This window comes from Pipistrellus kuhlii, unplaced genomic scaffold (assembly GCF_014108245.1).
Source record: "Pipistrellus kuhlii isolate mPipKuh1 unplaced genomic scaffold, mPipKuh1.p scaffold_m20_p_2, whole genome shotgun sequence".
NCBI classification, from domain to species: Eukaryota; Metazoa; Chordata; class Mammalia; order Chiroptera; family Vespertilionidae; genus Pipistrellus; species Pipistrellus kuhlii.
In genome coordinates, this window is record NW_023425515.1 from 164,294,341 (window position 1) to 164,321,803 (window position 27,463).

Below are 27,463 nucleotides of genomic sequence, written 5' to 3' on the forward strand. Positions count from 1 at the left end.
AAAAAATGTAAAGATGATTATACACACAATCTTAAGTGTAAGATTGTGCTAGCCCTAGCTGGTTTGGCTCAGTGGATAGAGTGTCGGCCTATGAACTGAAGGGTCCAGGGTTGGATTCCAGTCAAGGTCACATGCCTGGGTTTCCGGCTTGATCACCAGTAGGGGCTATGCAGAAGGCAGCTGATCAATAATTCTCTCTCATCATTAATGCTTCTATCTCTCTCTCCTTCTTCCTTCCTCTCTGAAATTGATAAAATATATTTAAAAATTTTTTAAGATTGTGCTAGATGATTTGGGAGAGAATATAATTTAAATAGTTCATACATTATTTTGCTTGCTTACACAGTTGAGGGAATAATATAATGAACAGTGAAAAGTTAAAAACCTTTAAAGAGAGTAAATATGAATAGTGCTTAGGGAGAACTGGAGGAAAAAATGTTCTGTTTGGGGCTTCCTGTTATAATCCTGGCATGAGGTGTTTGAATAACCATAGTAGATGGAAAAGTCAAGTGAGAGACTCCTTTTTCTATGACATAAATTATGTATGTAATGACAATGTAAATCGTTCATTTGATAGGTAATTAATTATACAATACTCATCACCTACCACTTAAAATGTTAAGAATTCACACTGAATTATATTTCTTTTCTTTTTTTTCTTTTAAGGTGTATTTTTTTATGGATAAGGACAATGGGGGATGGGGAAAAGGCAGAGGGTGGGGTGGGAACCTGGAGGAGGGGAGCAATGGAGGGGGGGGAAAGGAAGAACATTTGTAATAATATGAACAATAAAGATTTATTTTTTTTAAAAAGGATGTATTTTTTAATTGATTTTTTACAGAGAAAATGGGAGAGGGATAGAGAGTTAGAAACATCAATGAGAGAAACATCGATCAGCCACCTCCTGCACAGCCCTTACCTAGGCTGTGCCTGCAACCAAGGTACATGCCCTTGAGTGGAATCGAACCTAGGACATTTCAGTTTGCAGGCCGACGGCTCTATCCACTGAACCAAACCGGTTTCAGCTATTAATGTTTTCTTGATTCTGTTTTAGCAAAGCTGTCTCTTATTCCCAAAAGTGTAATCTAAAAATGGAATTATGGATGCTTTATGGAGGTCTTAAAACATTTAACTTGCAAACTTTAAATTTTGGAGGTTAAAGCTATAACAGAGATAATATACAAGTGGAATTTCAAAAATATTATCTTATTTAAATCCAATATAGACTTAAATTTTTTCCTGCACCTTTGTTTTATTTTTTAAAATGTATCTTTATTGTTGAAAATATTACAAATGGCCCTTTTCCCCCCCTCCCCATTATCCCCCCTCCTCCCAGGAAGTCCAGTATAGACTTTAATTCTCTTACTATTTAGTTTGTCCTTTCTTTTTTCTTTTTAAAATATATTTTATTGATTTTCCACAGAGAGGAAGGGAGAAGAATAGAGAGCTAGAAACGTCAATGAGAGAGAAACATCGACCAGCTGCCTCCTGCACACCCCCCACTGGGTATGTGCCCGCAACCAAGGTATATGCCCTTGACCAGAATCGAACCTGGGACCTTTCAGTCCACAGACCAACGCTCTATCCAACTGAGCCAAACCGGTCTCAGCCTTTCTTTTTTTCTTAAGGAAAACTTGAAGATAGAATTAGTTCTTCCATTTCTTACTTTCTCATGCTAAGTTGACTATGATCAAATTTAATACCTCTCAGACTGAATTTCCTCTCCTGAAAAATGGGGATAGAACTACTACAATTTAAGATATAATTTGCCGATGCTAAATAAATGTTTGCTTCATTCTCCCCTTCACCTTTTATATACCGGGATCTGAAATGAGTATATGTTGTCATCGATTGGATAAATAGTGGTCCCTTTCAGTCCACAGGCCGATGCTCTATCCACTGAGCCAAACTGGTTTCGGCTGCTTTTCATTTCATTTAGAGGTGATTAGATTCTAGGTACAAACAGAATAACATAGAAGTATCTGTGAAGTTCTTATACTTTTTTCTTGTTAGAGGAATAGTCTGATCTAGGAGGCTGTTCGTTATACTTATAAAAACCTATGGAAGTGTCTTAAGCCATGAGACTAAACCTTATGGACTTTTAATTATTGCCACTAATAATTATAATAACAAATAATGATAATTCTATTTTCCTTCTTTTAGCAACTTCTTCAAATAGTGAAGCAGAAAACCAATCAAAATTCGGTGGATACCACTTTGAAATTTACTCTGAGTGCCCTTTGGAACCTCACAGATGAATCTCCAACCACCTGCAGGCACTTTATTGAAAACCAAGGGTTAGAACTCTTCATGAGGGTTCTAGAGGTTAGAATGGGAATTTAGCCTACAGTTTTGACATTTATTGATTGAATTAAGCATTTATTATATTTTATTCTTTACGTAGTTATAGGTTTCTCTTTCTTTTTACAGTCTTTTCCAACCGAGTCATCCATTCAACAGAAAGTTCTAGGACTTTTGGTAAGATATAAGCATTTCCTGCTTAATTCAAAGCTATAATTATTTTCTGTCTGAGGTAATAGATTGAAATTGCTATTGTATTTATAAATACTTAATGGCATTAGAAAACATGTATTTTAACTAAGTAAAAAAGCAGTGTACAAACTATATGTACATATTAAGGTTTTCACCACATTGAAAGGAAAAATACGAATTACATACTTCATATTTTTTGTATAGTACAAACTTCATGAGCATGATTTACTTTCATAATCAGAAGGGGGGGAAAAATCTCATTTAAAAATGCCACATACAAAAAAAAGAAAAAAAAATGGTCACTAACCTAAAGTATTTTTAGAGGCTACGTTTGGTAATTAATAATTACTAGCTAAAAGACTGCTTAACAAATCATATATTCAGTAAATATATTGGATTTGGTGAAAGTGAGCCCTCTAGGAATTTGAGACAAAAATGAAAGATCAAGTGTTTTATGGATCAAAGATAAAGGATCAAATGCTTTAATATCTGCAACAGGCGAAGTGCCCATGTGGTTAAAAAAACATTTTAGAACAGACCTCTGTTCTTAAGAAATTAGATCATAGGAGACATAGATTAGTGAGTAAAAATATGTAGATTTCTGTTTGTTTTCCAGATGCAAGACTTCGAAATACTGAGCAATAAGAGATCGATTTGGGGGACAGCTGGAGGCTGGCATTTAAGAAGGACCTATCTATTCACTATAGCTTTAGTTATATATAAAGTAGAAAATATAAAATGATCTAACTGCCCAGTAAAAAGGAAATGTTAAATAATTTAACTGGTTAGAACATTTTTCCAATGTGCCAAGGTTGCAAGTTCTTTTCTGGGTCAAAATCAACCAATGAATGCATAAATAAGTAGAACAACAAATCTATGTCTCTTTTGCTCCCTTTCTCTCCCTTCCTCTCTAAAAATGAGTAAATTTTTAAAATTAAGAGTTACCCTTAAAAAAAAAAAAAAAGAAAAAAGAAAGAATGAGGGTTAATCTTCAGAGGAGTGAGACAAATTGGAAACCCCTCAATTGTTTCCCGGGTGACCACAGGTCCTCCTCATGTGCTGCCAACGGAAGCCATCACATCCCAAGTCCAGAAAAAACACCTGCCTTCTGCAGTCCAGCAGGCAGACTTCGGTGGTATCAGTGGGGATGGAAGGCTATGAAATTTTTAAGGCACAAGATTGCTATATTGCTTAAACAAATGGATGCTTTTTGTCTTAATCTTGTTTAGGCTCTCCTCAGTATTAGAACTCCCAGTTCCTTTACCTCTGACATACTCACCCCTCTCTGCTCTCTAGATACCAAACTTTTACTCTCTCGCTCTTGTTTCCTAACTTGGGTTTTAACCACAGCCATGTATGAGGATAGGGCCGTGGTTATAAATGATAAGGGAAGACTTTTCCTTTTAGGTCAGAGAGTAGATTACAATGGGTTTCTTTTTCATGTACCTATGTTAAATCCACTCTTTTATTGAGGTGTAACACTTTTAAAGTCTTTCTTTTGCATATGAAGTCTTAGTTCCAATTTTTACCCCTTACCGTCTGGCCTTGCATGGCTATTAAAACCAGTTCTCTGCCCCTGCAGGTTGGTGATGACCTGTTACTGCTCTAGTTTGGTTCTGTTTGCTACATATTTAAGGGTTGCTAACTGTTATTCACCCAGCACTTCTAGATATTTTATATCAGGACATTTTTCGGTTATCTATTTAGCAATTTTACCTGAAAAGGGACTCTCTACTGTTTATTATGTTGTTTGGAGAGGAGAGAAAAAAAATCACCCATAATCCCACTGTGCTAATATGGCAACAGACTTCAGCTATGTCCATATACAGGTACATGTTAAAATCATTTCAATCTCTGTTGTTTCTTAAAGTACAAAAGGTCATAGGCATTTACTATATGTTACTTTTAATTTTTTTTCCAGAACAATATAGCTGAAGTACAAGAATTGCATTCTGAATTAATGTGGAAGGATTTTATAGACCACATCAGTAGTCTCCTACATAGTGTGGAAGTGGAAGTCAGTTACTTTGCAGCAGGAATTATTGCCCATTTAATATCTAGAGGTGAACAAGCTTGGACACTGAGCCGTAGCCAGAGGAATTCTCTTCTGGATGATCTGGTAGGATCATTTTATGTTTTCTGGAAGCATCCACACAATATTCATAGTGGTTAAACTATCAAAGCTTCATAATGCAATAATGCAGTGCTAAATAATTATTGTAATCCTTTTTTGTGTATCTTGTGTCTTGCAGCATTCAGCTATTTTGAAATGGCCAACTCCAGAATGTGAGATGGTAGCATACAGGTAATTAGCAAGATAATTAATATTAAGACAGTAACCTAGACATTTTGCTTGCCTAGAGATCCTACTACTAGTAAATGTGTAATTCCTACTAGATAATAATCCCCTCTATCCCCCATCCCCTCTGGTTTTAAAAGAAGCAAAGTATTTTTACTTTCTGCTACCTCTCATTCATCATTCCTTCCTTTATTCCACTTTTATTGAAGACAAATGCCAGGGACTTGTTTTTTTGCTCTTGAAATTCAAAGAGGAGTAAGAGATGGGGCTTGCACACAAGAACCTAGTGAGGGAGACCAAATGTGAATCAGATATAATTTACTGTTATTCGAGTGTGCATAGAAGGCTATACAGTTAAAGACAATAGTAGATTATGAGCTGAAGTTTGAGAGATAATCAGGTAAGGGCATAAGATTTTAGGAACAGGAAACAGTATATTCATATAAGGAGTTCCAAAACAAGATCGAGAGAACTAGAAGTAGCACCAGATTAGTTTAGGGAAACAATTTATAATAATTTATTAAGATGCATACTAGATGCCTAACTCTGCTTATGACAATTAGTTGACTTGATAGCTAATTTGTTACTTGAAATATTCCAGTTGGCTGCATAATATTATTACCATTTATTATTGTTGTCTACTTCATAAATGCTGATGCTGCCAACATTTATGATTCCCCCAACTTATATTTTATCCACTTTTGGGCAGAAGACCAGTAGAAATAGAAAGGCTAATTCTAGACCTCCTTCATGGTTTTCTTCCAGTTAGTTATCAACTAACTTTTTCTTTTCTAGGTTTTCCAGCCAAGGTCTGTTATTCTTTAAATGTGTATCTTCAAGACCAAAAAAAGTACTTTTGAAAAAAAAATTTCTGTGTTAGCACCTTGCTCTAGTCACCTTCCATCTTTTCTACCAAGACTTCTCAGAATATGGTCCTTTTTTCAATGTCTAAGACAAAGAAAAGATATACTGATAGCTTATTTATATTAGTTTAAAAATAGTTGGATAAAATTTATAGAATGAAAAGCTCAGGAATCATTGCTTTAGGAAATGACACTACGTCCCTGCTGGGTGGCTCGGTTGATGGGAGCACCGTCCCATACACCAAAAATGTTGCTGGTTTGATTTCTGGTCAGGGCATATGCCTTGGTTGCAGGTTCATCCCCCAGTCGAGTTGTGAACAGGAAGCAACTGATTGATGTTTCTCTCTTACATCCATGTTTCTCTATCTCTCTCCCTTTCTCTCTAATAAATAAACTTATCCTCAGGTGAGGAATTTAGAAAAAAATAAGTAGAGGACGTAACTTTTCTTTTCTTTTGTATTCTTAGGTCTTTTAATCCATTTTTCCCATTACTTGGCTGTTTCACAACACCAGGAGTCCAGCTATGGGCAGTTTGGGCCATGCAACATGTCTGCAGCAAGAATCGTATGTACCAAACAGAAACTTGTTTTTCTTCCTCAAGGAAAATTCTCCTTACTTAGAAAAGCCATTTCTGAATTGTGTATTTAAGTGATTTTTAGGGACAAACCGTTAAATACTACATAAGTATTTAAAAGAATTTTAGTTTATAAAGTACATTTATTTTTTTCAGAATGAGCTTGCCAATAGTAGATACTGAATAATAATGGTGAATGAGACTTACATTGTTCTAACAAAGAATATAAAAATTAGGATCTACTGTAGCCAGTTTGGCTCAGCAGTTAAGAGTGCCTACCTGGGGAATGAAGTTTTGATTCTGGTTTGATTCTGGTCAAGGGCATATGCCTGGGTTGCAGGCTTGATCCCCTGTAGGATGCATGCAGGAGGCAGCAGATCAATGATTCTCATCAAAGATATTTCTCTCTTTCTCTCTTTCTCTCTCCCTTCCTCCCTCCCTCTTTCTCAAATCAATAAAAAATACATTTAAAAATAAATAAAAGGGTCAAGAGAACCAAAGTTTTATTCAATAACCCAGACATTTAAAAAAAAAATTTTTTTAAATAAAAATTAGGAGCCTACAGTGGGTTCATTTTTTGAGCAAAATGTCTTAAGGAGATCCAATATTTATGGTACATTCCAGTATCCAGTCCTTATCTACACAAAATTTTCCCATTCAAGATGTTGCTCTCTGCACCTATAGTCTGTGGAGAAGCAAAGCATTTAGATCAGGGGTTTTTTTTTGTTTTTGTTTTTTTAAGTTTTTAGAGAGAGAGAAAGAAAAGAGAATCACTGTGCTGCCTCCTGCATGCACCCGAATGGGGAATCAAGCCCAAACCTGCACATATGCCCTAACCAGGAATCAAATAGGTGACCTGTCAGTGAATAGGATGATATTCAACCGAGTCGCACCAGCCAAGGCCTAGATCAGGTTTTATATCTCTTTTTTAAAGATTATGAATCAACTCTTAGTTACCCTATCTAATAAAAGAGTAATATACAAATTGACCATCACGCCAACACACAAGATGGCTGCCCCCATGTCGACACAAGATGGCTACCAGAAAATGGCCAGCAGGGGAGGGCAGTTGGGAGGGACCAGGTCTGTAAGGGAGGGCAGTTGGGGGTGATCAAGCCTACAGGAGAGGGAGTTGGGGGTGACCAGGCTGGCAGAGGAGAGAAATTGAGGGCGACCAGGCCTGCAGGGGAGAGCAGTTGGGGGGGACCAAGTCTGCAGGACAGGGCAGTTAGGGGAAAACATGCTGGCAGGGGAGCAGTTAGGCATCAATCAGGCTGGCAAGGGAGTGGTTACGGGGTGATCAGGCTGGCAGGCAGAAGCAGTTAAGAGCAATCAGGAAGACAAGCAGGTGAGCAGATGGGAGCCAGCAGTCCTAGATTGTGAGAGGGATCTCTGAGTGCCCGTTTGGGGATTAGGCCTAAACAGGCAGTCAGACATACCTTGAGGGGGTCCCAGATTGGAGAAGGTGCAGGCTGGGCTGAGGGACACACACCCAAGCACGAATTTCATGCACCGGGCCTCTAGTTTATTAATATACGTTTATTCCATAAATTATTTTAAATGTTGCACAAGAAACACATAGAAGCACTGTTTTTTAAATGAAAAATCAGGACCAGCTGGGACCGGTTTGGCTCAATGGATAGAGCATCGGCTTGGGGACTGAAGGGCCCCGGGTTCGATTCCGGTCAAGGGCATGTACCTTGGTTGCAGGCATATCCCCGGTAGGGGGTGTGCAAGAGGCAGCTGATCGATGACTCTCTCTCATTGATGTTTCTAACTCTCTATCTCTCTCCCTTCCTCTCTGTACAAAAATCAATAAAATATATTTTGGAAAATAAAATAAAATAAAATAAAAATCAGGACCAACATCATCAGTCATTAGAGAAATATAAACTAAAGCCACAATGAGATACCAGGTCACACATACTAGGAAGGATGCCTGTAATCAAAATGATGGACAAGGACAAGTGTTGGCGAGAATGCAAAACAACTCTTTTACATTCTTTGCTGATAGGATGGAAAAACTATATAACCACTTTAGAAAATAATTTGGTGATTTTTTCTAAAGTTAAACATACATTTAGCATTTGTCCAGCATTCCAGGTATTTCCTCAAGATCAATGAAATGGAAAGTCTACCAAAAAACTTAAACAAGAATTATACCACAGGTGTATTAGTACATTCGCAAAACTCATCAAAATGTAGATTAACTTTAATTTTGTCTTATTCTATGTAAATTATACTTTAATAAATGACTAAAACTAATAAGGTTTTAAAAGTCATGTGTACAAAAACATTTTTAAATAAAAATGCAGAAATAAAGAAAATTGCATGTACAATATCAGTGACATTAAATTAAAAAACACAGAAATGCGGTTGGGGGTGGGGGTACTGGTGGAGAAGGTGAAGAGATTGAGAAGTACAATTTGACAATTATAAAAATAGTCATAGGAATGTATAGTCATATAGGAAATACAGTCAAGGATATTGTAATAATCATGTATGATGTCAGATAGGTACTGGAAATATTGGGGAAACACTTTGTAAAGTATATGATTTTCTAACCATTATGCTGTACACCTGAAACTAAAAAACAATAATATTGAATATAAACTGTAGTTTTAAAGTAAAATAAAATAATATATATTAAAAATAGGAAATGCATAAAAATGTAACAAGCACCTATCTTGCTTGTGATTTGGTGTCAAATAAATTTTCTTTTCCAGATTGTCGATGTTTAAAGGTTATGATTAAAATATAAATGTAAATATATATATATATAGTACATACATTATGTGCAGGAACTGGCAGTGTAGACATAACATCTTTACAAAGGTATTTATCAATCTGTAGCATATGTTAGCAGTCAATAACAAAAGAGCTAAGATTTAAGTGTGAAAAAATAATTATTTTGTGTGTGTGTGTGGAATAATTTTTTAAGTGTCTTAAGAAAAGCTCTTTCTCATGTTTTCTTTCAGCCTCAAGGTACTGCAGCATGTTGATTGAAGAAGGAGGATTGCAGCATTTATACAACATCAAAGAACATGAACAGACTGACCCCCACGTCCAGCAGATTGCTGTGGCCATCCTGGACACTTTAGAAAAACACATTGTACGCCATGGGAGACCGCCTCCCTGTAAAAAACAAGCCCAGGCCAGACTGAATTGATAGCCATAGGCAACTGAATAATTGGATCACAGGAATGCTTTTTGTGATAGGCTCATTAGGAGTATCTTCTGTGATGTTTTGGGGTTTCTATAACAAGAGTATTAGATCAGTTTGGGATTGATGATGTACAGTACTGCCCATGTGAACAGTCTCTAATTTGTTTTGTGATTTTTAACTTATGAGGTAAGAAGGGTCTCTTCCTTCATCATTGCTTTTTTAGAAAAATTTCCACATCTTTCAGTGTTTGAGCTTACCTGTGCTTGAAATTCTACAGTTTTATGATAAAGTTTGCACGAACCCTTAGGCCAGACTTTCTGACCTTAAAGACCCTTCTAATCAGTTTGCAGTTTCAGATAAGCTGTTAACCTGATGTCTGAAACTGCTTCAGTTGTAAATTTTATAATGCTTGTATAAAATGCCTTTATTCTCTGTCTGTGTACCTTTTATTAGATGCCCTCCTTAGTGTGAAAGAATGGAAAGCTGAACCCTCTCCTTGGGAAAGCAACTCACTGGCTGGGGCTTGGATAGCTGGGAGAAAAACATATTAAAAAGAGAAGCTATTCGGGGTAACAGAGTTCAGGAACGGGAAGAGGTCTGGCCTTACGGGATGGCTGTTAAACTGGAGCAGGCTGTCCTTCCAGAGTCCACATCGCCTGAGCAATGAGCAGCAGCTTCCTGTTTATTCCTGGAAGCACGGGCTTCTGCTTCCTACACATGTTCTCTAGAAAACATCTCCCCAGGCAGCACAGTGTAAAATGTTACGGCATTCTGTGCTAAAGATTAACTCTCTGGATCGATAGGTCACATCATTGTGAAAATGTGAATTTTTTAAATGTCTTGTTAAAAATGACCATTTTTGTCCCTCTATTTCAAAGTAATTTTGTCCAATGGAATAGAGAGACTACACACGATGTTACCTGCTCAGTTAAATTACACTTGACAACAGTACATTTTGCCACAAGAAGTTAAGTTTCTTTTGTTTCAAAATAACATGTATCTTAATGTTTTTATCTTGGAGAAGAATGTCCACATCATACTGCCAAAATGAACAAGAAGAATTAGACTGTTGTTAAATGTAGTGGTTCTAGCTGCAGTGCATAAAAGAAAATACCTTTTTTTTTTTTAATATAGTTTATTGATTTTCCACAGAGAGGAAGGGAGAGGGATAGAGAGCTAGAAACGTCAATAAGAGAGAAATATTGACCAGCTGCCTCCTGCACACCCCCTACTGGGGATGTGCCCGCAACCAATGTATATGCCCTTGACCAGAATCGAACCTGGGACCTTTCAGTCCGCAGACCGATGCTCTATCCACTGAGCCAAACCAGTTTTGGCAAGAAAATACTTTTTGATGGATTTTTTTTTTTATATACAATTGCCTTTAAGATACCTGTTATGGTATAGTAAAGAATTAGTAATCATTGTATCAATAACAGCAGTTGGGAGGCAACAAGTCACCAAAAAACTTAATTCCCAATTAAAATTTTACTTTGTGATTGAAGTTAATCACAATCTCAGATGAATGCATTTTTTTTTAAAGATGACCAAATGTTTTCAGTAGAGATTTTAAATGGTATATTTAAATTATAGTGATTATTCAGAAGCATTTTTATTTTGAAAGGAGCTGGTTTACTAGTATGCTGATAATATTTTCAACATTCATATTTTGTACCAGTATTACAATAATCATACTTGAATTATTTGGTACTCCTCCATGGGGATGAAAATTTAAACTAACGTAGGTCTTTAAGAACCATTAAAAATCCAATAAAATTGTGTGTTAATTCTGACTTAATTGGTTTAAAATATGTTATAGATACAGGATAAATTTTTACAGAATAAAACTATTTCAAAGGAAATAGAAAATTATTTTAAGATTTCCCCCCCTTTTTTTAAATTCTGTTATCTAAGGCAAAATATAGAAAATAGGGCAGCCTACAGTAGCTTGGAAGATGCTATTACCGTGTTTCCCCGAAAATAAGACATCCTCCGAAAATAAGACCTAGCGCAACTTTGGGAGAAAAAATTAATATAAGACATTTTCTTATTTTCGGGTAAACAGAGTAGCTATGTTGACTACTTCCAAGTCTCCTGGCTTGTGTAGTAAAAGGAAAGCCTGTTTGAAAGCTTGGCTTTAAGTTCCTCTTATATTCTGTTCAAAACAAAGTGCATGTTCCTTATAGGCTACTCCTAGATTTTCCCCAACAAATTAATTTCAGGAGTGGCTAAAGATGTACAAAAAAGAATAAATCTCTTACACAGAATAACTGGTTGATCGATGAAGACTCAGATATTTTCATTTACTACTTTGAGCACTGGTGATGGCCAAACACCTCTGAGTCTTTTTTTTTAAATATATTTTATTGATTTTTTACAGAGAGGAAGGGAGAAGGATAGAGTTAGAAATATCGATGAGAGAGATATCAATCAGCTGCCTTCTGCACAACCCCCACTGGGTATGTGCTTGCAACCAAGGTACATGCCCTTGACCGGAATCGAACCTGGGACCTTCCAGTCCGCAGGCCAACATTCTGTCCACTGAGCCAAACCAGTTTGGCACCTCTGAGTCTTAAAAGCAAAATAATTGATTACTTCCCAAATATGTAAAAATTGTAGTGCCTTTATTGTTGGGATGGTTCTTAAAATTGTATATCTAATTAAGGCACATAATTGTTTCTAAGGTCTTGAATCTGGCTAAAATATCAAAATTATAAGGCATAACTGGCCTCTCTCTAGAGTGAGAACCTATTAGGCCTTCCTTTTGCATTTGTTTAACAGAATTTAGCAGCACTTGGTGCTTTCAAAGGTTACTTCTTCAGTGGCTATAAGGTACTATTTCAAGCACAATTAAGACGAGAGTTGAGCCACTCATTGCTCAAATCAAGGTGCGCTCAGATATTGTAAAAGAACACTACAGCAGTCCACAAGCAGCAGCAAGAGATGAACAGGAAATGGAATTAGACTTTAAAGTATAATAATGCATGGTGGTGGTATTGTTAAGTAAAACAAGAGCAGACTGAAATTAAAGCAAAAATTAAGCTATCTCATTGTTTCCATCAAGTAAGTTTGACTTTGGCCTTTGAACTCTAAAACAATTTTTTTTTTCTTTTTGCAGTTGAAAAAAAAATCAAGTAGTAATAAAGGGTTAGTTTATCTTCTGGCCGAGGCCTCCGGGGCCACTGACCTTAGTTGAGGATTTAAAAAATCATATCAGATCCACAGTTCCAGGAATTGACTGACATATCACTACTACTCACTCTGGAACAGGAATGCTGTTTAGTGGCATCAGTCAACTTACGTGAATTAGCCATGACTGCAATGAATTGCCGTAAAGCTGCCACGGGAATTTAATTTTATCTTTTGATTATAAACAGCCCAGGAATTACATTCATGTGTAAAAACATTAATCCTATGTATTCAGCCTGCGAAGTTGCTTTACTAATGGAACCTTTTGAGTTGGCCCTTTCTCTCCCCATTCACTTTCATTTGGCTGTGATTATTGTTATTATTATACCATGTGTAAGATGGCATTGGGCCATCTTCTAGCCCTTTGGACCACATTTAAAATAGATATATTTTTATTGATTTCAGAGAGGAGGGGAGAATAGAAACATCAGTGATGAGAGAGAATCATTGATCGACTGCCTCTTGCACATCCCTCCTTATTGGAGATCGAGCCTGACCCAGGCATATATGCCTTTGACGTGAACTGAACCCAGGACCCTTCAGTCCATAGGCCGACGCTCTATCCACGGAGCCAAACCAGCTGGGGCTGGACCACATTTTAATGAAAACATTTTATGTGTTAAATTAGGGAAGAGCAGATTAAGGAACCATGGTTTTGGCCTACTGTTTCAAAATGCATGGGTATTACTCACCCACCATGCTTTCCCTGCCATAGAACAATGTACTCAAGTTTGAAAAGACGTCATTAGTAGCTGGGCAAGTTTTTTATTTGTTGAAAACCTATCCCTCTGCTGCCCTCTAATGGTATTTTTACCAGTGCGTTCTTTGATTATTGTGCAACTTTTATCTTGGGATAAACAGTATTACTAAAACTAAAGATATAAGTTATTGTCAGCTGATGTAGGCAGTTTTATCTGTATAATATTTATTTGGGACTCTGTGGTTAGAGCTTCAGGGTAGTATTCTAAGACAGTTTATAGAAAGATTTGCAAACTTACGGTTTCCCTCTCAAATCCATTGTAGCAGTTTCAAATGACTGTGGGTATTGGATATTTAATCTTTATCATTTGCTTTGTGTTGGCACATTTTTAATTTTTATTGTTAACTCATGGACTGATTATTTTAAGAATAATGCAGATCCAACCTTTATCCAGTGATGAGAATAGCAGTATAATGGGGACATTTGCTGAATATGCTTTAAATGAGTAATTACCTTCTTTTTTTAGTATTTCATAATCTTTGCATGACATGGTACACTCCTAATTATACATTCTTTGGTTTTCAGATCTTTTTAATTTTTTTTGTTTTCTTTTATTCATTTTAGAGAGAGAAAGAGGAAAGGGGAAAGAGAGAAATATCAGTTTGTCATTTCACTTATTTATGCATTCATTGGTTGATTCCTGACCGGTTATCAAATCTGCAACTTTGGCATATCGGGATGATGCTCTCTCAACAACTGAGCTACCCAGCCAGGCCAGTTTCCAAATCTTAACCTAAGAGACACGTTGTCAACTGATCGGTAGCCTAAGAGAGAGCTTTCTCTGCCTATTTCTTTCCTCCCCCAGTTTTTTGGGGTAAACTGTGAGCAAAGTCAATGCTATTCCTCCTTTCTGGGGATGAAGCAGAACTCTGACAGCACAAGCTAACTTCATAGCTAGACGGAATGTCTGCAAAGACTATTAGAAAACCTAATCTTATCAAAATTATTTAACGGGAACTATCGATCTACTTCGTAGTGTGTGCTCACTTTGGGACTCACTTTTGGGAAAACTGTTCAAATTGGATTCTTTTAAGCTTATTTTAATCAACCTCAAAGCAAGAAGCTACTTAGCTAGTGGAAGCTGAACACTTTCATAAAAGCAAGAAATTCTTGAGTGTTTTTTCCCTTAAATGGGAGGATGTTATATCAAGATTTATACTTTCAGATAATCTGCAAGAATAAAAATTTTTAATCCTTGACTTTTGTGTAATTACCACTATTAAATTCTGACTTGTGAGTGTGAAAAAAAAGAAAAGCTATCTTTTGCTTGAATTCTAGTGGAAGAGTTTAACTCCTTGCAAAGGATATCATTGGAAAGTATAATGTGTACACATTTCAGAGTCTCAGTTACCTGGACTGAAGGCACTGTTCTCACTGTGGCCAGATAAATAGCAGTGTTCTGTACATGAATCATGCTATATTTTAAACCAGGACATCACTTAGATATTAATGTTGTGTGTAAAGATTTTTGTTTTTGGAATTTCTTTTTTTTTGCCTAAATAAATGTTATAAATTTTATGTAAAGTGTGTCTTGTCTACTTTGATTCTAGACATTTGTTTTAAAATTTAGTACTAATGCAAGATTCAGATTCCTTAGTTATCCTTCTTGAAAAATTGTTTTTCGAAAAGACCAGTGGTTTTGTTACCGGCACTGTTAATTCTTGATGCGTTAGTTTGGTTAAGAAATGTGAGAATATGCCGGAACCGGTTTGGCTCAATGGATAGAGCGTCGGCCTGTGGACTGGAAGGTCCCGGGTTCAATTCTGGTCAAGAGCGTGTACCCTGGTTGTGGGCACATCCCTGGTGGAGGCTGTGCAGGAGGCAGCTGGTCGATGTTTCTAGCTCTCTATCCCTCTCCATTCCTCTCTGTAAAAAAAATCAATAAAATATATATATTTTTAAAAAGAAATGTGAGAATAAACAAATCATCTTTTCTATCAAAGAACAGTTTAGATAGCTGCCCTTTTGAATTACATGACTTGGCAGCCACCGTGTTGGTCAACAGACTTGAGGCTTTGTTCCTAAGGTTTGTTTATGCTAATCAGAACCTCACTGTCCTGAGTGCTTAATGCTTAAAGGGGTGGTCATGCAGAGGGGAAGGAGGCAGGCGGGCCGGCGTGCTGGATGAGGCCAGTTTGAATCCACTAGCTGTCTCCCCACTTCACTTGCTGAGAAATTTTCCTAGCTTCTTACTATCCTACCTCAATTTTGCTGCAAAAGTTTTCTAGTGTTAGGACTCCATTTATTCATTTTATTAAATACCTCTGCTAGGTACTGTTTAAGTATTGGAATTATGTCATCTATAAATCCCTCAGGGGACCGCATTGACCAACTATAGGTTAGTGGAGAAGAAGAAATATTAAGAAAGATAACTATTTTTTAACACTAGGGACCCAGTGCACAAATTTGTGCACCTTGAAAGGAACTGTGGGCCATGAGGCTGCCATGAGCACAGAGATGGGTCTCAGCCCATCCTCCACGCCCTCGCCCAGCCCCCTCCTGCCACTGCCCCCAGTCCCGTCTGCCAGCAGTCCTGCTCCAGCTGCACTGCTGCCACTCCCACCCGCTGATGGCACAAGCCCTGCTTGCACCTGCTGACAATGCAGAGTGATTGGGGCCAGTGCCAGCAGTGGGTACTAGTGGGGCTAGTGCTGTCAGTGGGTGTGAGCAGTGGCTGTTGCCCCGATTGCCCCTCAGGACCAGGGGGAGGTGGAGAAGGCTTCAGGGGTGATCGAGGCCAGCAGCTGCTGCTACTCGCACCTGAGCTATCGGGGCCGGTGCTGGACACTGGCAGCAGACGCAACCGGTGGCTCTGGCACCAGCAGTGGGTGTGAGTGGGGCCAGCACTGGCAGCAGGTGTGAGCACCCAGCTGGACCATTGTGCGCAGGAGCAAAGAATTTTCAGTAACCACCAGAGGCTCGCCCTGATAATAGCGACCAGCACCCTGCCTTGGTCTGGCACCCCTGCTCACCTGCTCCACCATCCCACCGTGGCCTGTGCCCACGGTGTTCTATGCTCTGCCATCTGCTGCCACTGCCCGCCACATTTCACGCACGCCCCCTGGTGGTCAGTGCACATCATAGCAGCCAGTTGTTCAGTTGTTTGGCCATTCAGTCTATTTGCATATTAGGGTTTTATATAGAGAGATTAGAGGCCCGATGCACGAAATTTGTGCAAGGGGCTCTGCCCTTGCAGCCATGGCGGCTTGCCTCAACCCTCACAGCACCGACTTTGGAAGGTCATCCAGAAGGATATCTGGTCTAATTAGCATACTACACTTTTATTATTATAGATTGTTTTACAGACCAATCCACTGTGCTTGTTATAGAGGCATACATAAACGAAATAGAGACCACACATAAACGAAACAGGATGCCTGTTAGCTCAAAAAGACTTCCTAGAGAACATAACACCCAGGATGATGTTCATTCACACAACTATTGCAATAATTAACTGATATATATTTTTAAGTGGATTTAGAGAGATTACCAAAAACAACAACAAAGTATAATGTAAGAACCCTAATAACCTGGAAGAATCCTTAGTGATTTTAGTTTCAGAAACCTCATTTTATAGTTGAAGAAAATAAATCTTAGGTAAAATGAGTTTGCCCAAGTCACACAGCAAGTCAGTCACAAACTTGATCACAATTCTTTACTTCCCAGCTTCCAATCCAATGTCTCCCAAACTCCCTCAAACACAATATTGTTGCATAATGGCACGAGATTTCTTAGATTTAAACAGTATAGCTGACCCTCCATAATGGAAGATTCCACATCCATGGACTCAACCAACTGTATGTGGAAAATATCCGGGGGGGGGTGGGAATTACTTTATTAGTAATGTATACTATGTATAGTTAGGCCTATGATGATTATATCTGTACTGAACGTATACAAACTTTTTTTTGGTCGATATTTCCTAAACAATATAGTATAACAATTATTTCCATAGTATTTGTACAGAAAAGAATGTGCAACAAATGGTCAGAGTAGAGATTATCTTTGAGAATGGTATTATTGGGCAGTATTAGTGTTTAGAATCTATACAATTATTAATGAATGGTCACTACAAACACTACTATTTCACAACACAGACATGAGATTAGTGTTAGCCACACATGAGCAGAGCAAGGGCAATGGGCAGATATAGAAATTCACCAGGGCAGAAATCCCCAGATGCCTAGCAAGGGGCAAAATTGGGAAAACAAGAATCTCACCCCCAGAGCAACCTGTCCTCCCCTCGCATACCATTGTGAGAGGAAATATAAGACAATTGGGGTGAGGAGGTTAGCAATCTGAATCTGTGCCAGTAACCAATATTCTGACCCACAATCTTGCTAATATAATTAAGCCCCATTTTTTAAAAAATATATATATTTTATTGATTTTGTACAGAGAGGAAGGGAGAGAGAGAGCTAGAAACATCGATGAGAGAGAGTCATCGATCAGCTGCCTCTTGCACACCCCTTACTGGGGATGTGCCCGCAACCAAGGTACATGCCCTTGACCGGAATCGAACCCGGGTCCCTTCAGTCCCCAAGTCGACGCTCTATCCATTGAGCCAAACCGGTCTCGGCTAAGCCCCATTCTTATCTGTGAAGCTTGTCCAGCCTTGCAGAACCTGTTTTCTGGAATAATCCCATTTTACAGAGGCCATAAACCATGAACCATACACTACCCCCAGAGGGGGTTGGCAGTCACCACACTAGTGCATCTGCAAATAAAGGGTTTTTCCTGAATCTTCTGAATACCCATTGAGTGTTTTCCAGTCATCTGGTAAATTCTGCAACAGTTAGTCTAGTGGTTTGTATTCCTGACCTTTCATATTCCTGGTCAGGTGGTTTGGACACCCCTAACCTTTTCCTCCCTAAAGATAACATCTAGGCATCTGTTATATTTCAACTCTAGGCCCAGAAAAGCAGCAAAACCAGACAAGTGATGCTGTGGCTGCCTCAGGATCAGCTACATTGACTAATGGGACTCCCTGCCCTGCACTGACCAATCAGTGAAGACCATGACCCTGAAAGAACACACCTGGAAAGCTTTATTTTTATTTTTTAAAAATATATTTTATTGATTTTTTTTTACAGAGAGGAAGAGAGAGGGATAGAGAGTCACAAACATCAATGAAAGAGGTTCATCCATCAGCTGCTTCCTGCACACCCCCTACTGGGGATGTGCCCGCAACCAAGGTACATGCCTTAACCGGAATCGAACCCAGGACCTTTCAGTCCACAGGCTGATGCTCTATCCACTGAGCCAAACCGGTTTTGGCTGATGAGTATTTTAGTGAGACCTACTCCTGAGACCTCCCCTAAGATTCCCACCTGCAAGAAAGAGATAAGTATGCTCAAGACATGGGACCCAGTGCACGCTCTCCTCCAGGGAGCACACGTATGCCATCCCCTCTCCACCTCTTCCTCCACAGGCAGGCATCCCCCAACCTCTAAGGGACCCCATGAGACTTGCAATCAGGATAGCAATGGGCAGAGGTAGCTTGTCTCCAGCTAACCCCTGAACCTGTCTCCAAGGCCCCCTTTTCTCCGACTTCTCAGTGAGCCAAAGCAGCCCACCAAGGCTCTCCTGTTGCTTCTTCTATGTCCTTCCTTGTTTCGCTGTCCTAAGTATATTTTTGCTGCCATCCTGGACAATACCCTCTGGCTCAGTGCTATGTAACCCTTCCCTTTGGATATCTCCGTCTCCCATCCTCTTTTTCCTTAAATAAATTTAATTTTTCATTATTCAATGTCTGAGACGGCTATTTAGCCTGCCTGCACACCACTGACATTAACCTTTCAATTAGATGTGTTGAAGCAATAGGGTTTTCAAAAGTAGTTTATTACCTGTACAATAATTCATTCAATAGCACCATGGTATTACTCTGGATCCTGCATACCCATGAAGACAACAAATACATATATATTTTTTAATTGCTTTCAGAGAGAGGAAGAGAGAGTGAGAGAGGGCAAAAGATAGAAACATAATGATGATTCATCCATTGGCTGCCTCCTGCACACCCCAAATTGGGGATTGAGTAACTTGGGCATATGCCCTGACTGGGAATTGAACCATGACCTCCTAGTTCATAAGTCGACACTCGACCACTGAGCCACTCTGGCTGAGCTACCTTTGGCTAATATTTACAGCAACAAGTTTTTGAGCTATGTTGTTTATAGCCAACACTTCAAAAATTAAAAGCCTTCTTCCATCCTTCCTTCCCCCTACCTTGAGAAGGCTAATCCTTATTTTGAAATTCTCTGCTGCTGAGCAGTCAAATAAGATGAAGAACGAGAACTGATCAGTGAATTTAGCAACTTGGGAGCTGTTGACAAAAAAGGTTTAGTGGAATGGCAGGGGTGAAAGGAATTGGTAGGAGGAAAATTGGAGACAGCAAGTAGAGACCATATTTTTGAGATTTGCTGTAATAGGTGTGTGGACAAAAGGAGCCACATGCTAATCTGACAAGCTCAGGGGAGGCCTGCATGGCAGTCTTGCAAACTCAGAGACCTAAAATAACCACAAAAAATGGTTTGAAAATTAAATATTTAAACTACAAAGAGGTTCTAGCGGGTAGTCATGTCGTAGGCCGATATTTCCCCTGACAAAGATCAACTTAGATCTTCTTTACGGAGCCCATTTGCCTTTTTCCCTCTAAGATAACATATCTGTGAGATGTCTGGTTAACTTGTAACTTCCTTTTTTCTGGAGTCCCTGGGGCACAAGCAAATGTGGTGGGCGGCAGGATAGATGCCTCAAATTCCTTCTTTGCCATGTTAACTGTTCCTGTACCCACCTAAGTACACGTCCATCATTTTACTTTTTATCCAATCCTAGGGGTTTCCCATTGTAAGGTTTGAGGCGCAGGAAACTGACCACCAAGGAGTTTTAAAGTTTATTCCCCAGTGATGAGTGGGACTCATTACGGAGGTAGAGAAATCAGAATTGAAGGAGTTGGGAGGGAGGATGGACTCAGCAGGGCTGCCACCTGGACATGGAGGATCAGCAGCATGTGGCTGGTGTGGGGGTCTTTTTAAGGGGAGAAACAGGAGAGGGTTGGACCCAGGGCAGAACAGGAAGGGGTGGGCTCCAGGACACTTTGGCAGGCGCTGATTGATGGCTCAATGTCTTGGAGATGTCTCTGTGACAGGTGCCAGTAATGCCATAACTCCGCCCACCAGTTGGGAGGAGGGAGAACCTTATACCCACCGCTTTGCTTTCTTCCACCTCCTTAATCCATCACCAATAAATTTCAAGTAACCCACCTATGCCTCTCCTTTGATTGCAATGTATAAATAGAAATGTAACCCGCCATTCTTCGGAACATTATCTCAATCCATTGAGGTTCTGCTTCTGTCGACAGTTTGATAAACTCACAAAAATTCTTTACAGGTTTCAATGCTTTCCCCCCCCATTAACAGGTGGAAGAGATATGGGGGCAAGATCTGAATGGAGAAATTAGATAAAAAGAAAGTTTTTGTTCTTTAATTATGGGGGGGAAATCAGCTTGTTTATATGCTGGTAGCAATAATCCAAAAAGGGGGGAAAGATGATAACGCAGGGGGAAAAGGATGTTGCTGGATGATATTTTTGCATAAACAGGAGGAGGTGTGATTTAGTGCTCAAGTCCAGGGGTTGGTTTTAGAAAAGAGAATTTATACTTTCATGCTCACCGCACAGTAATAGGAGAGAATGCAAGACGAAGAGCCTCTACTGGTGGGTAGATGTGATAGTGTGAGGTTGGAGTGTTTTCTTTAAATTATTTATTGGCCTTCTCCCTCTCTCTTTTTCATATTTCAAAAATTGGCATGTCTTCTCCCAATTTTTACATATGTGCTGCCAAAGCAAGCACAATGGCTTTCCTTTTTTTTAGTGGAAGAAGAAGCTGACAGTTTGGTGGCAGAGATATTGGAAGTTTGAAGACAGAGAAGTTATTAAATAGTAGTTTAAAAAATATATATATTGCCTGGCCGGTGTGGGCAGTAGTTGAGCGTGGAACTATGAGCCAGGAGGTCAGGGTTCCATTCGGGTCAGGTACATTCCAGGTTTCGGGCTCCATCCCCATTAGGGGCTTGCAGGAGGCAGCCAATCAATGATTCTCTCTCATCATTGACGTTTCTATATCTTCCTCTCCCTTCCTCTCTGAAATCAATGAAAGTTTTTTTTTTTTTTAATAAAGAGTATTGATTTGAACTGGAATTAGAAAACTCTATTTTGACTTCCAGATTTTTCCCTCCTCAGGTGGGTACCATTTCTCAATGGGTAAAATGCTCAGAATTTCTTTGTTTTGTTTGAATATTAAATAAGAGAATAAACGTGAAGAAAGGCTTTTGGCAAAGTTATTAGTACTTGAAAAAAATAAGTTTAACATTTGAATCCACTCCTCAAGGACTTGCTTTGTAAGCACTGTCAAGGGTTTTACACACATTGTCCTACTTAATCCTCACATGGACCCGCGAGGCGTTCCCACCCACCGGGTTTACAGCCGGGAAGCGAGCGTCTGAGGCATTGAGAATCTTGCCGGGGTTCAGAGTTAGTAGAAGGCGGAGCGGCATTCCAGTCCAGGATTTAAATCCCAGGTGCACACTCTTCCTGCACCACCCCCCTCCAAGACACGTTTTCTTCCTGATTACCTAAAGTAGAGTAATTTACTGCTGCCTCGGAGCAGGCTGTAAGGGTCTTCTTGGTACATTTTAGGGAACAAGAAAGCCGAGTAGTTCATTAAAAAATATATATTTTTATTGATTTCAGAGAGGAAGTGAGATAGAAACACCAATGATGAGAGAGAATCACGGATCGGCTGCCCCTGCACGCGGGCCCTGGGGGTGGAGCCCACAACCCAGGCACCGGCCCTGGCCCCATAGAACCACTTTCTCCTTCGTGGGCCCGGCTCGGCACTGAGCCTCACGGCCCGGCCTGGGAGTTCACTTTGTGATACGTATGACGTCAGAAGCGGTTTAACAAGTGATTCATCCAATGTCTGCAGTTCAAACAGAGAGGACTGATCGACCAGAGGGGCTGTTGCCAGATTTTTAGGAGAAAGGTTTTTAAAAATATGTATTTTCAAGCTGAAATCGGTTTGGCTCAGTGGATAGAGTGTCGGCCTGCGGACTAAAAGGTCCCAGGTTCGATTCTGGTCAAGGGCACGTACTTGGTTGGGGGCACACCCTCAAGAGGTAGCTGATTGATGTTTCTATCACACTCCTTTTCCTCTCTGTAAAAAGTCAATAAAAAAAGTTTTTTCCCCCCCAAGAGTCACATAAAATGACATATTCCATTTGGGGCACACCCTCAAGAGGTGGCTGATTGATGTTTCTATCACACTCCTTTTCCTCTCTGTAAAAAGTCAATAAGAAAAAGTTTTTCTCCCCCCAAGAGTCACATAAAATGACATATTCCATTTGGGGCACACCCTCAAGAGGTAGCTGATTGGTGTTTCTAACTAACTATCACTCTCTCTCTCCCTCTCTGTAAAAAATCAATAAAAAAATATATTTTTTTCAAGAGTCACATAAAATGACAATCCATTTCCCAGCTCCCTATAGCTGGCCCGGGCCCGCACGCCTCTGCGGGAGGACGGCCGGGGCCTCCCTGCTGAGCGGCGGTGCGGGGCGCGGGGCTCCCGGGCGGAGAAGGCTGCGGGGCTTCGGGGGCGGCCGGGCAGTAGGTCTCCCGGGCCAGGGCCGGAGGAGGGGGAGGTCGGCCCGGCCGGGTGGCGCAGTGGTCGGCGCGGCGGGCCCCGCGGGGGGGGGGGGGGGGGGGGCGGGGCGGCTCTGGGGCCCGTGCGCCTGCGCGCCGCCGCGCCGGGCGTTTCAAAAGCTCCGCCGCCCGGACCTGCGGCCTCCGGCGCTGCGGCTCCCCGTCCCCGTGGGACTCCGGCCCCGGGTCGCCGCCCGCGCTCCGCGCCCCGCGCCCCGCGCCCGCGCCCGCCGCGGCCGCCATGGTTCACTTCCTGCACCTGGACCTGCCGCCCCGGACCCTGGCCTCTCCGGGCGCGCGGGAGGACGCGCCGGGCCGCTGCGTGGTGCAGGTGCGGAGACCGGGGGGTGCAGGTGCGGAGACCCGGGGGTGCAGCTGCGGGGACCAGGGGGGTGTAGGTGCGGGGACCAGGGGGGTGCAGGTGCGGGGACCGGGGGGGGTGCAGGTGCGGGGACCAGGGGGTGCAGGTGCGGAGACCAGGGGGGTGCAGGTGCGGAGGCCAGGGGGTGCAGGTGCGGGGACCGGGGGGGTGCAGGTGCGGGGACCAGGGGGGTGCAGGTGCGGGGATCAGGGGGTGCAGGTGCGGGGACCAGGGGGTGCAGGTGCGGGCCGGGGCGCGCGGCTTTGGCGGTGCGTTCGGCCCCGCGGGGGTGAGGCTCCGGGAGGGAGCGGTCCACCCGCAGCCCCCAGCTGAGCGGCGTTGCCGGGAGCCAGCCCCACCCCGAGACCCCGGGCGCCCCGCACCCCCCGGGCCTCTGACTCGCCTTTGGGGTGCCGCTGTTGTGCCGGGATGTGTAAGACAAGACCGGGGTGCTTATTGCCTCATGAACCCAAACGCCCCAAACCTGGTCGGTGGCCCCGCGTGTGCGTCGTGGAAGCCGAACTCCCCGGAGGCCCGGCCCCCGCGTCCTGCCCCCCGAGCCCTGACGCTCCCGCCGGCCTCCCGCGGCGCCTTTCACCGACGCCGGGCGAACCGCCAGCCCCGACTGCTTGGCGCCGCTGGCGGGCTAGTTTGTATCGCATTTCTAGAGTGAATCCGATTATGCTTGCTTTTTCTTCTTCTTTTTTTCCGGGGGGGTGGGGGGGTAAGGGGGCGGTGAGCATTATAGGCTTCGTGTTACTGGTGTGGAGGGGAGTTGAGATCCTGAAAGTCGATTGGCCTTTGAACTTGAACTTGATATCAGGTGTATCAGACTCCGCATTCCACAACAGACCCACCCAGGGACCACCCTCTGAGAACTCAAAGTTCAGCGTCGGCGCAACCCAAAATTAGAACAGAAAGAAGGAAATTATATTTTAAAAAATATTTTTATTGATTTAAGAGAGGAAGGGAAAGGGAGAGAGTTATAAACATCAATCAGGAGAGAGAATCATTGATTGGCTGATGCCTGCCCGCCCCACAAAGGGGATGGAGCCCCACCACGGGGGCCTGTGCGCTGACTGGGAATCCAACCAGGAAACGGTAGGATCTCTTGGTTCATAGGTCAATGCTCGACCACTGAGCCTCCCCAGCCGGGCTGAAGGAAGTGTGTGTGTGTGTGTGTGTGTGTGTGTGTGTGTGTGTGTGTGTACATTTTTAAATACATATTTTTATTGACTTCAGAGAGGAAGAGAGAGGGAGAGTTTAGAAACATCAATGAAAGAGAATCATTGATGCCAGAACCAGTTTGGCTCAGTGGTAGAGCGTCGGTCTGCGGACTGAAAGGTCCCAGGTTCGATTCCAGTCAAGGGCATGTACATTGGTTGCGGGCACATCCCGGTAGGGGGTGTGCAAGAGGCAGCTGGTCGATGTTTCTCTCTCGTCGACGTTTCTAGTTCTCTATCTCTCTCCCTTCTTCTCTGTAAAAAAAAAAATCAATAAAAAATAAAAAATAAAAAATAAATTAAAAAAAGAAAGAGAATCATTGATCAGCTGACTCCTGAATGCCCCCTGCTGGGGATCGTTCAACTCAGGCATGTGCCCTTGACAGGAATAGAACCCAGGACCCTTCAGTCTGCAGGCTGATGCTCTACCCACTGAGCCAAACCAGCTGGGCCTTGAAGAAAATCTTTTGATTGATGTTGAACTTCACCTACTAGTGCCTTGTTGGAGGGCTTTTGTGCCCTGCAAAGGAAGTACTGGCACAGTGTCACAAGCACATTTTCTGTTGTTGCCAGTTGGAATAGAAACACAAAGATTTCTTTAGAAAAGAGATCATCAGAACGATCCATTTTCTCTGTCAGGCTCCATGTATGCTCGTTTTCTTTGTAAGATTTTTTATTTAACGAGCTGTACCCGGCCACACGTTGCTGTGGCTCAGTCTGGTTACGTGGAAAAGGAAGAAAAGAGAAAGCGCAGGTTTCTGATATGTTTAATTTCTCAGTGCTTGTGGGTATACAATATTTTTTTTGTTCCATTGTCTGTGCAGATATAGAGATTGTCTGGTTTGCCGACTCTAGGACATGCAACGTATAATTGTCCATGTGAGATCTAAATGGCACAATTCTAAAGATTGGCCCTGAGCTTTGTTGATGGTGATTGCAAATGCCAATCGAATTGGGAATTGCAATCTCCTAAATTGAAATGGCATATCTGTGGGTATCATAGGAATACGAGGACATCTTCACCTTTGAAAGGTCCTGTCTGATTGTTGCTTCTACTACTTTGCTCATTAATTTTTTACTGCAAGCCTCGAGCCGTTGCAAAGCTTTGGCTGGTTGATATTTTGCAACATGATAATTGGCACGCCGATTTTCCATTGCAGTACATGTGGTGGCATCCCTGGCTGATCGAGTGATTTCAAAAATTCTGTTGGATAATTAACTGCTTCATCTACTTCTACAACAGTGTCAACGGACTTGTGTGTGACTGCCTCGCTTTGAAAGTTAGACTGAATATTGTTAAGCTCGTAGACTACTTTGTTTTTGGAAGAATAGCTCATTCACTTCAGCCAATCGTGATTCTTATAATTAGTTTGAATATTGGGAAATGCTTCTTCAACAATTCTTTTGACGTCACTAAATTGTGGAAGTTCTGAGGCAATGAAATTCGTCCTGAGGTCAGATCAGCTGGCTCCTTTCCGTTCCCAATGTCCAGCAATTGATGCGAGAATATCTCAGCTGATCGATCGTTTTGCAGCTGGACAAAAATATTTGTAGTTAATTTTAACGTCTTTACGTGTCGCCACAGAGTAGAGTATTTCAGGCAAGCACTTATTTCATCTGCTGGTGTCGATCGAGGAATTACAAGTAATGTTTGCCTGAAATCTCCTGCAAGCAATATTAATGCGTTCCCAAATGGTCTGATGTTTCCACGCAAATCTTGCAACTATCTATCGATCAAGAGTCTTGAGCGATTTTTTGTGTTCCATCCCAAACAATAAGTTTGCATTTCTGCAATGCTTTTGCCATGCCGGATGCTTTGGAAATGTTGCGCGTGGGAGTTTCAATGAATCGTATGTTCAATGGCAATTTCAAAGCGGAATGAGCAGGTCTTCCACCTGCTATCATTTTGGGATCGAATTGCTGCCAGAATCAATCTAATTAGGAACGTTTTACCAGTTCCTCCTGGTGCATCTAAGAAGAAGATTTCTCCAACCCCATTATTGACAGTTTGCATTATTTGATTATAAATGCCTTTTTGCTCAAGTGTTAGCTTAGGAATATTTGATTGCATATACAACAAAAGATTACCCGTGTTATAATTTGTTCACGACACAATTCTACATCAAATGAAGCAGCAGCAGACTGATTTGGTGATGGCATTCCCAATTGAGAACTTTGTTCACGATTTCTAAGTACAAATCTTCAATCATTATCAACATTGAAATGGAATCATAAAATATTTAGTATAGCGTGTGTTGCTTTTACGTCCAATAGATGGCGCTGTTTTTTTTAAAGCATATTTTTACCTGTCAAGGTGTGACATCTATATAATAGTAGGTTTAAGGTGTATAAAAAAACACTCCCGTATTCGAATGCAACATTGTGTCAAAATTTCAAAGCAGCTGAAACAGGTTTGGCTCAGTGGATAGGGTGTTGGCCTTCGGAAAGGTCCCAGGTTCGATTCTGATCAAGGGCACATCCCCGATGGGGGTGAGCAGGAGGCAGCTGGTCGATGTTTCTCTCATTGATGTTTCTAGCTCTCTATCCCTCTCCCTTCCTCTCTGTAAAAAATCAATGAGATATGTTTTTTAAAAATTCAAAGCAATCGGTGAAGAACTTTCGGAGATTTAAGATTTTGAACAAACAAACATTTACATTTTTATTTATATAGATTTTTAAATTTACACAATGCATACATACATTTTCACCTGATAAATATATTTCTCCATGTATTTATGTTACCTTTAATTTTATTTAACAATGTTTTTTAGTTTCGGTGTAAAGCTATTTGCATTACATATTTTATTAATTCTACCTCTGGTTTTGATACTATTGT

At 41.1% G+C, this 27,463-nt stretch overlaps 2 protein-coding genes across 5 annotated transcripts in view; both read left to right on the plus strand.

The window, feature by feature from the left end:
* ZYG11B (zyg-11 family member B, cell cycle regulator) overlaps positions 1–9,827 on the plus strand; it is a 68,469-nt gene extending 58,642 nt beyond the window's left edge. For all 4 annotated transcript variants that reach the window (XM_036447654.2, XM_036447655.2, XM_045584606.1 and 1 more), the window contains 6 exons: positions 2,164–2,325; positions 2,431–2,478; positions 4,415–4,612; positions 4,746–4,798; positions 6,122–6,219; positions 9,208–9,827. In XM_036447654.2, the coding sequence (XP_036303547.1) occupies positions 2,164–2,325; positions 2,431–2,478; positions 4,415–4,612; positions 4,746–4,798; positions 6,122–6,219; positions 9,208–9,398 (750 nt within the window). In that variant the 3' untranslated portion in view covers positions 9,399–9,827. The remainder of the gene's footprint in view (positions 1–2,163; positions 2,326–2,430; positions 2,479–4,414; positions 4,613–4,745; positions 4,799–6,121; positions 6,220–9,207) is intronic.
* Positions 9,828–23,284: 13,457 nt separating this feature from the next.
* The window catches only part of LOC118723112 (protein zyg-11 homolog A-like), a 31,570-nt gene continuing 27,391 nt past the window's right edge, over positions 23,285–27,463 (plus strand). Inside the window, 1 exon segment of the mRNA XM_036445167.1 lies at positions 23,285–23,374. Within this exon segment, the coding sequence (XP_036301060.1) occupies positions 23,285–23,374 (90 nt within the window).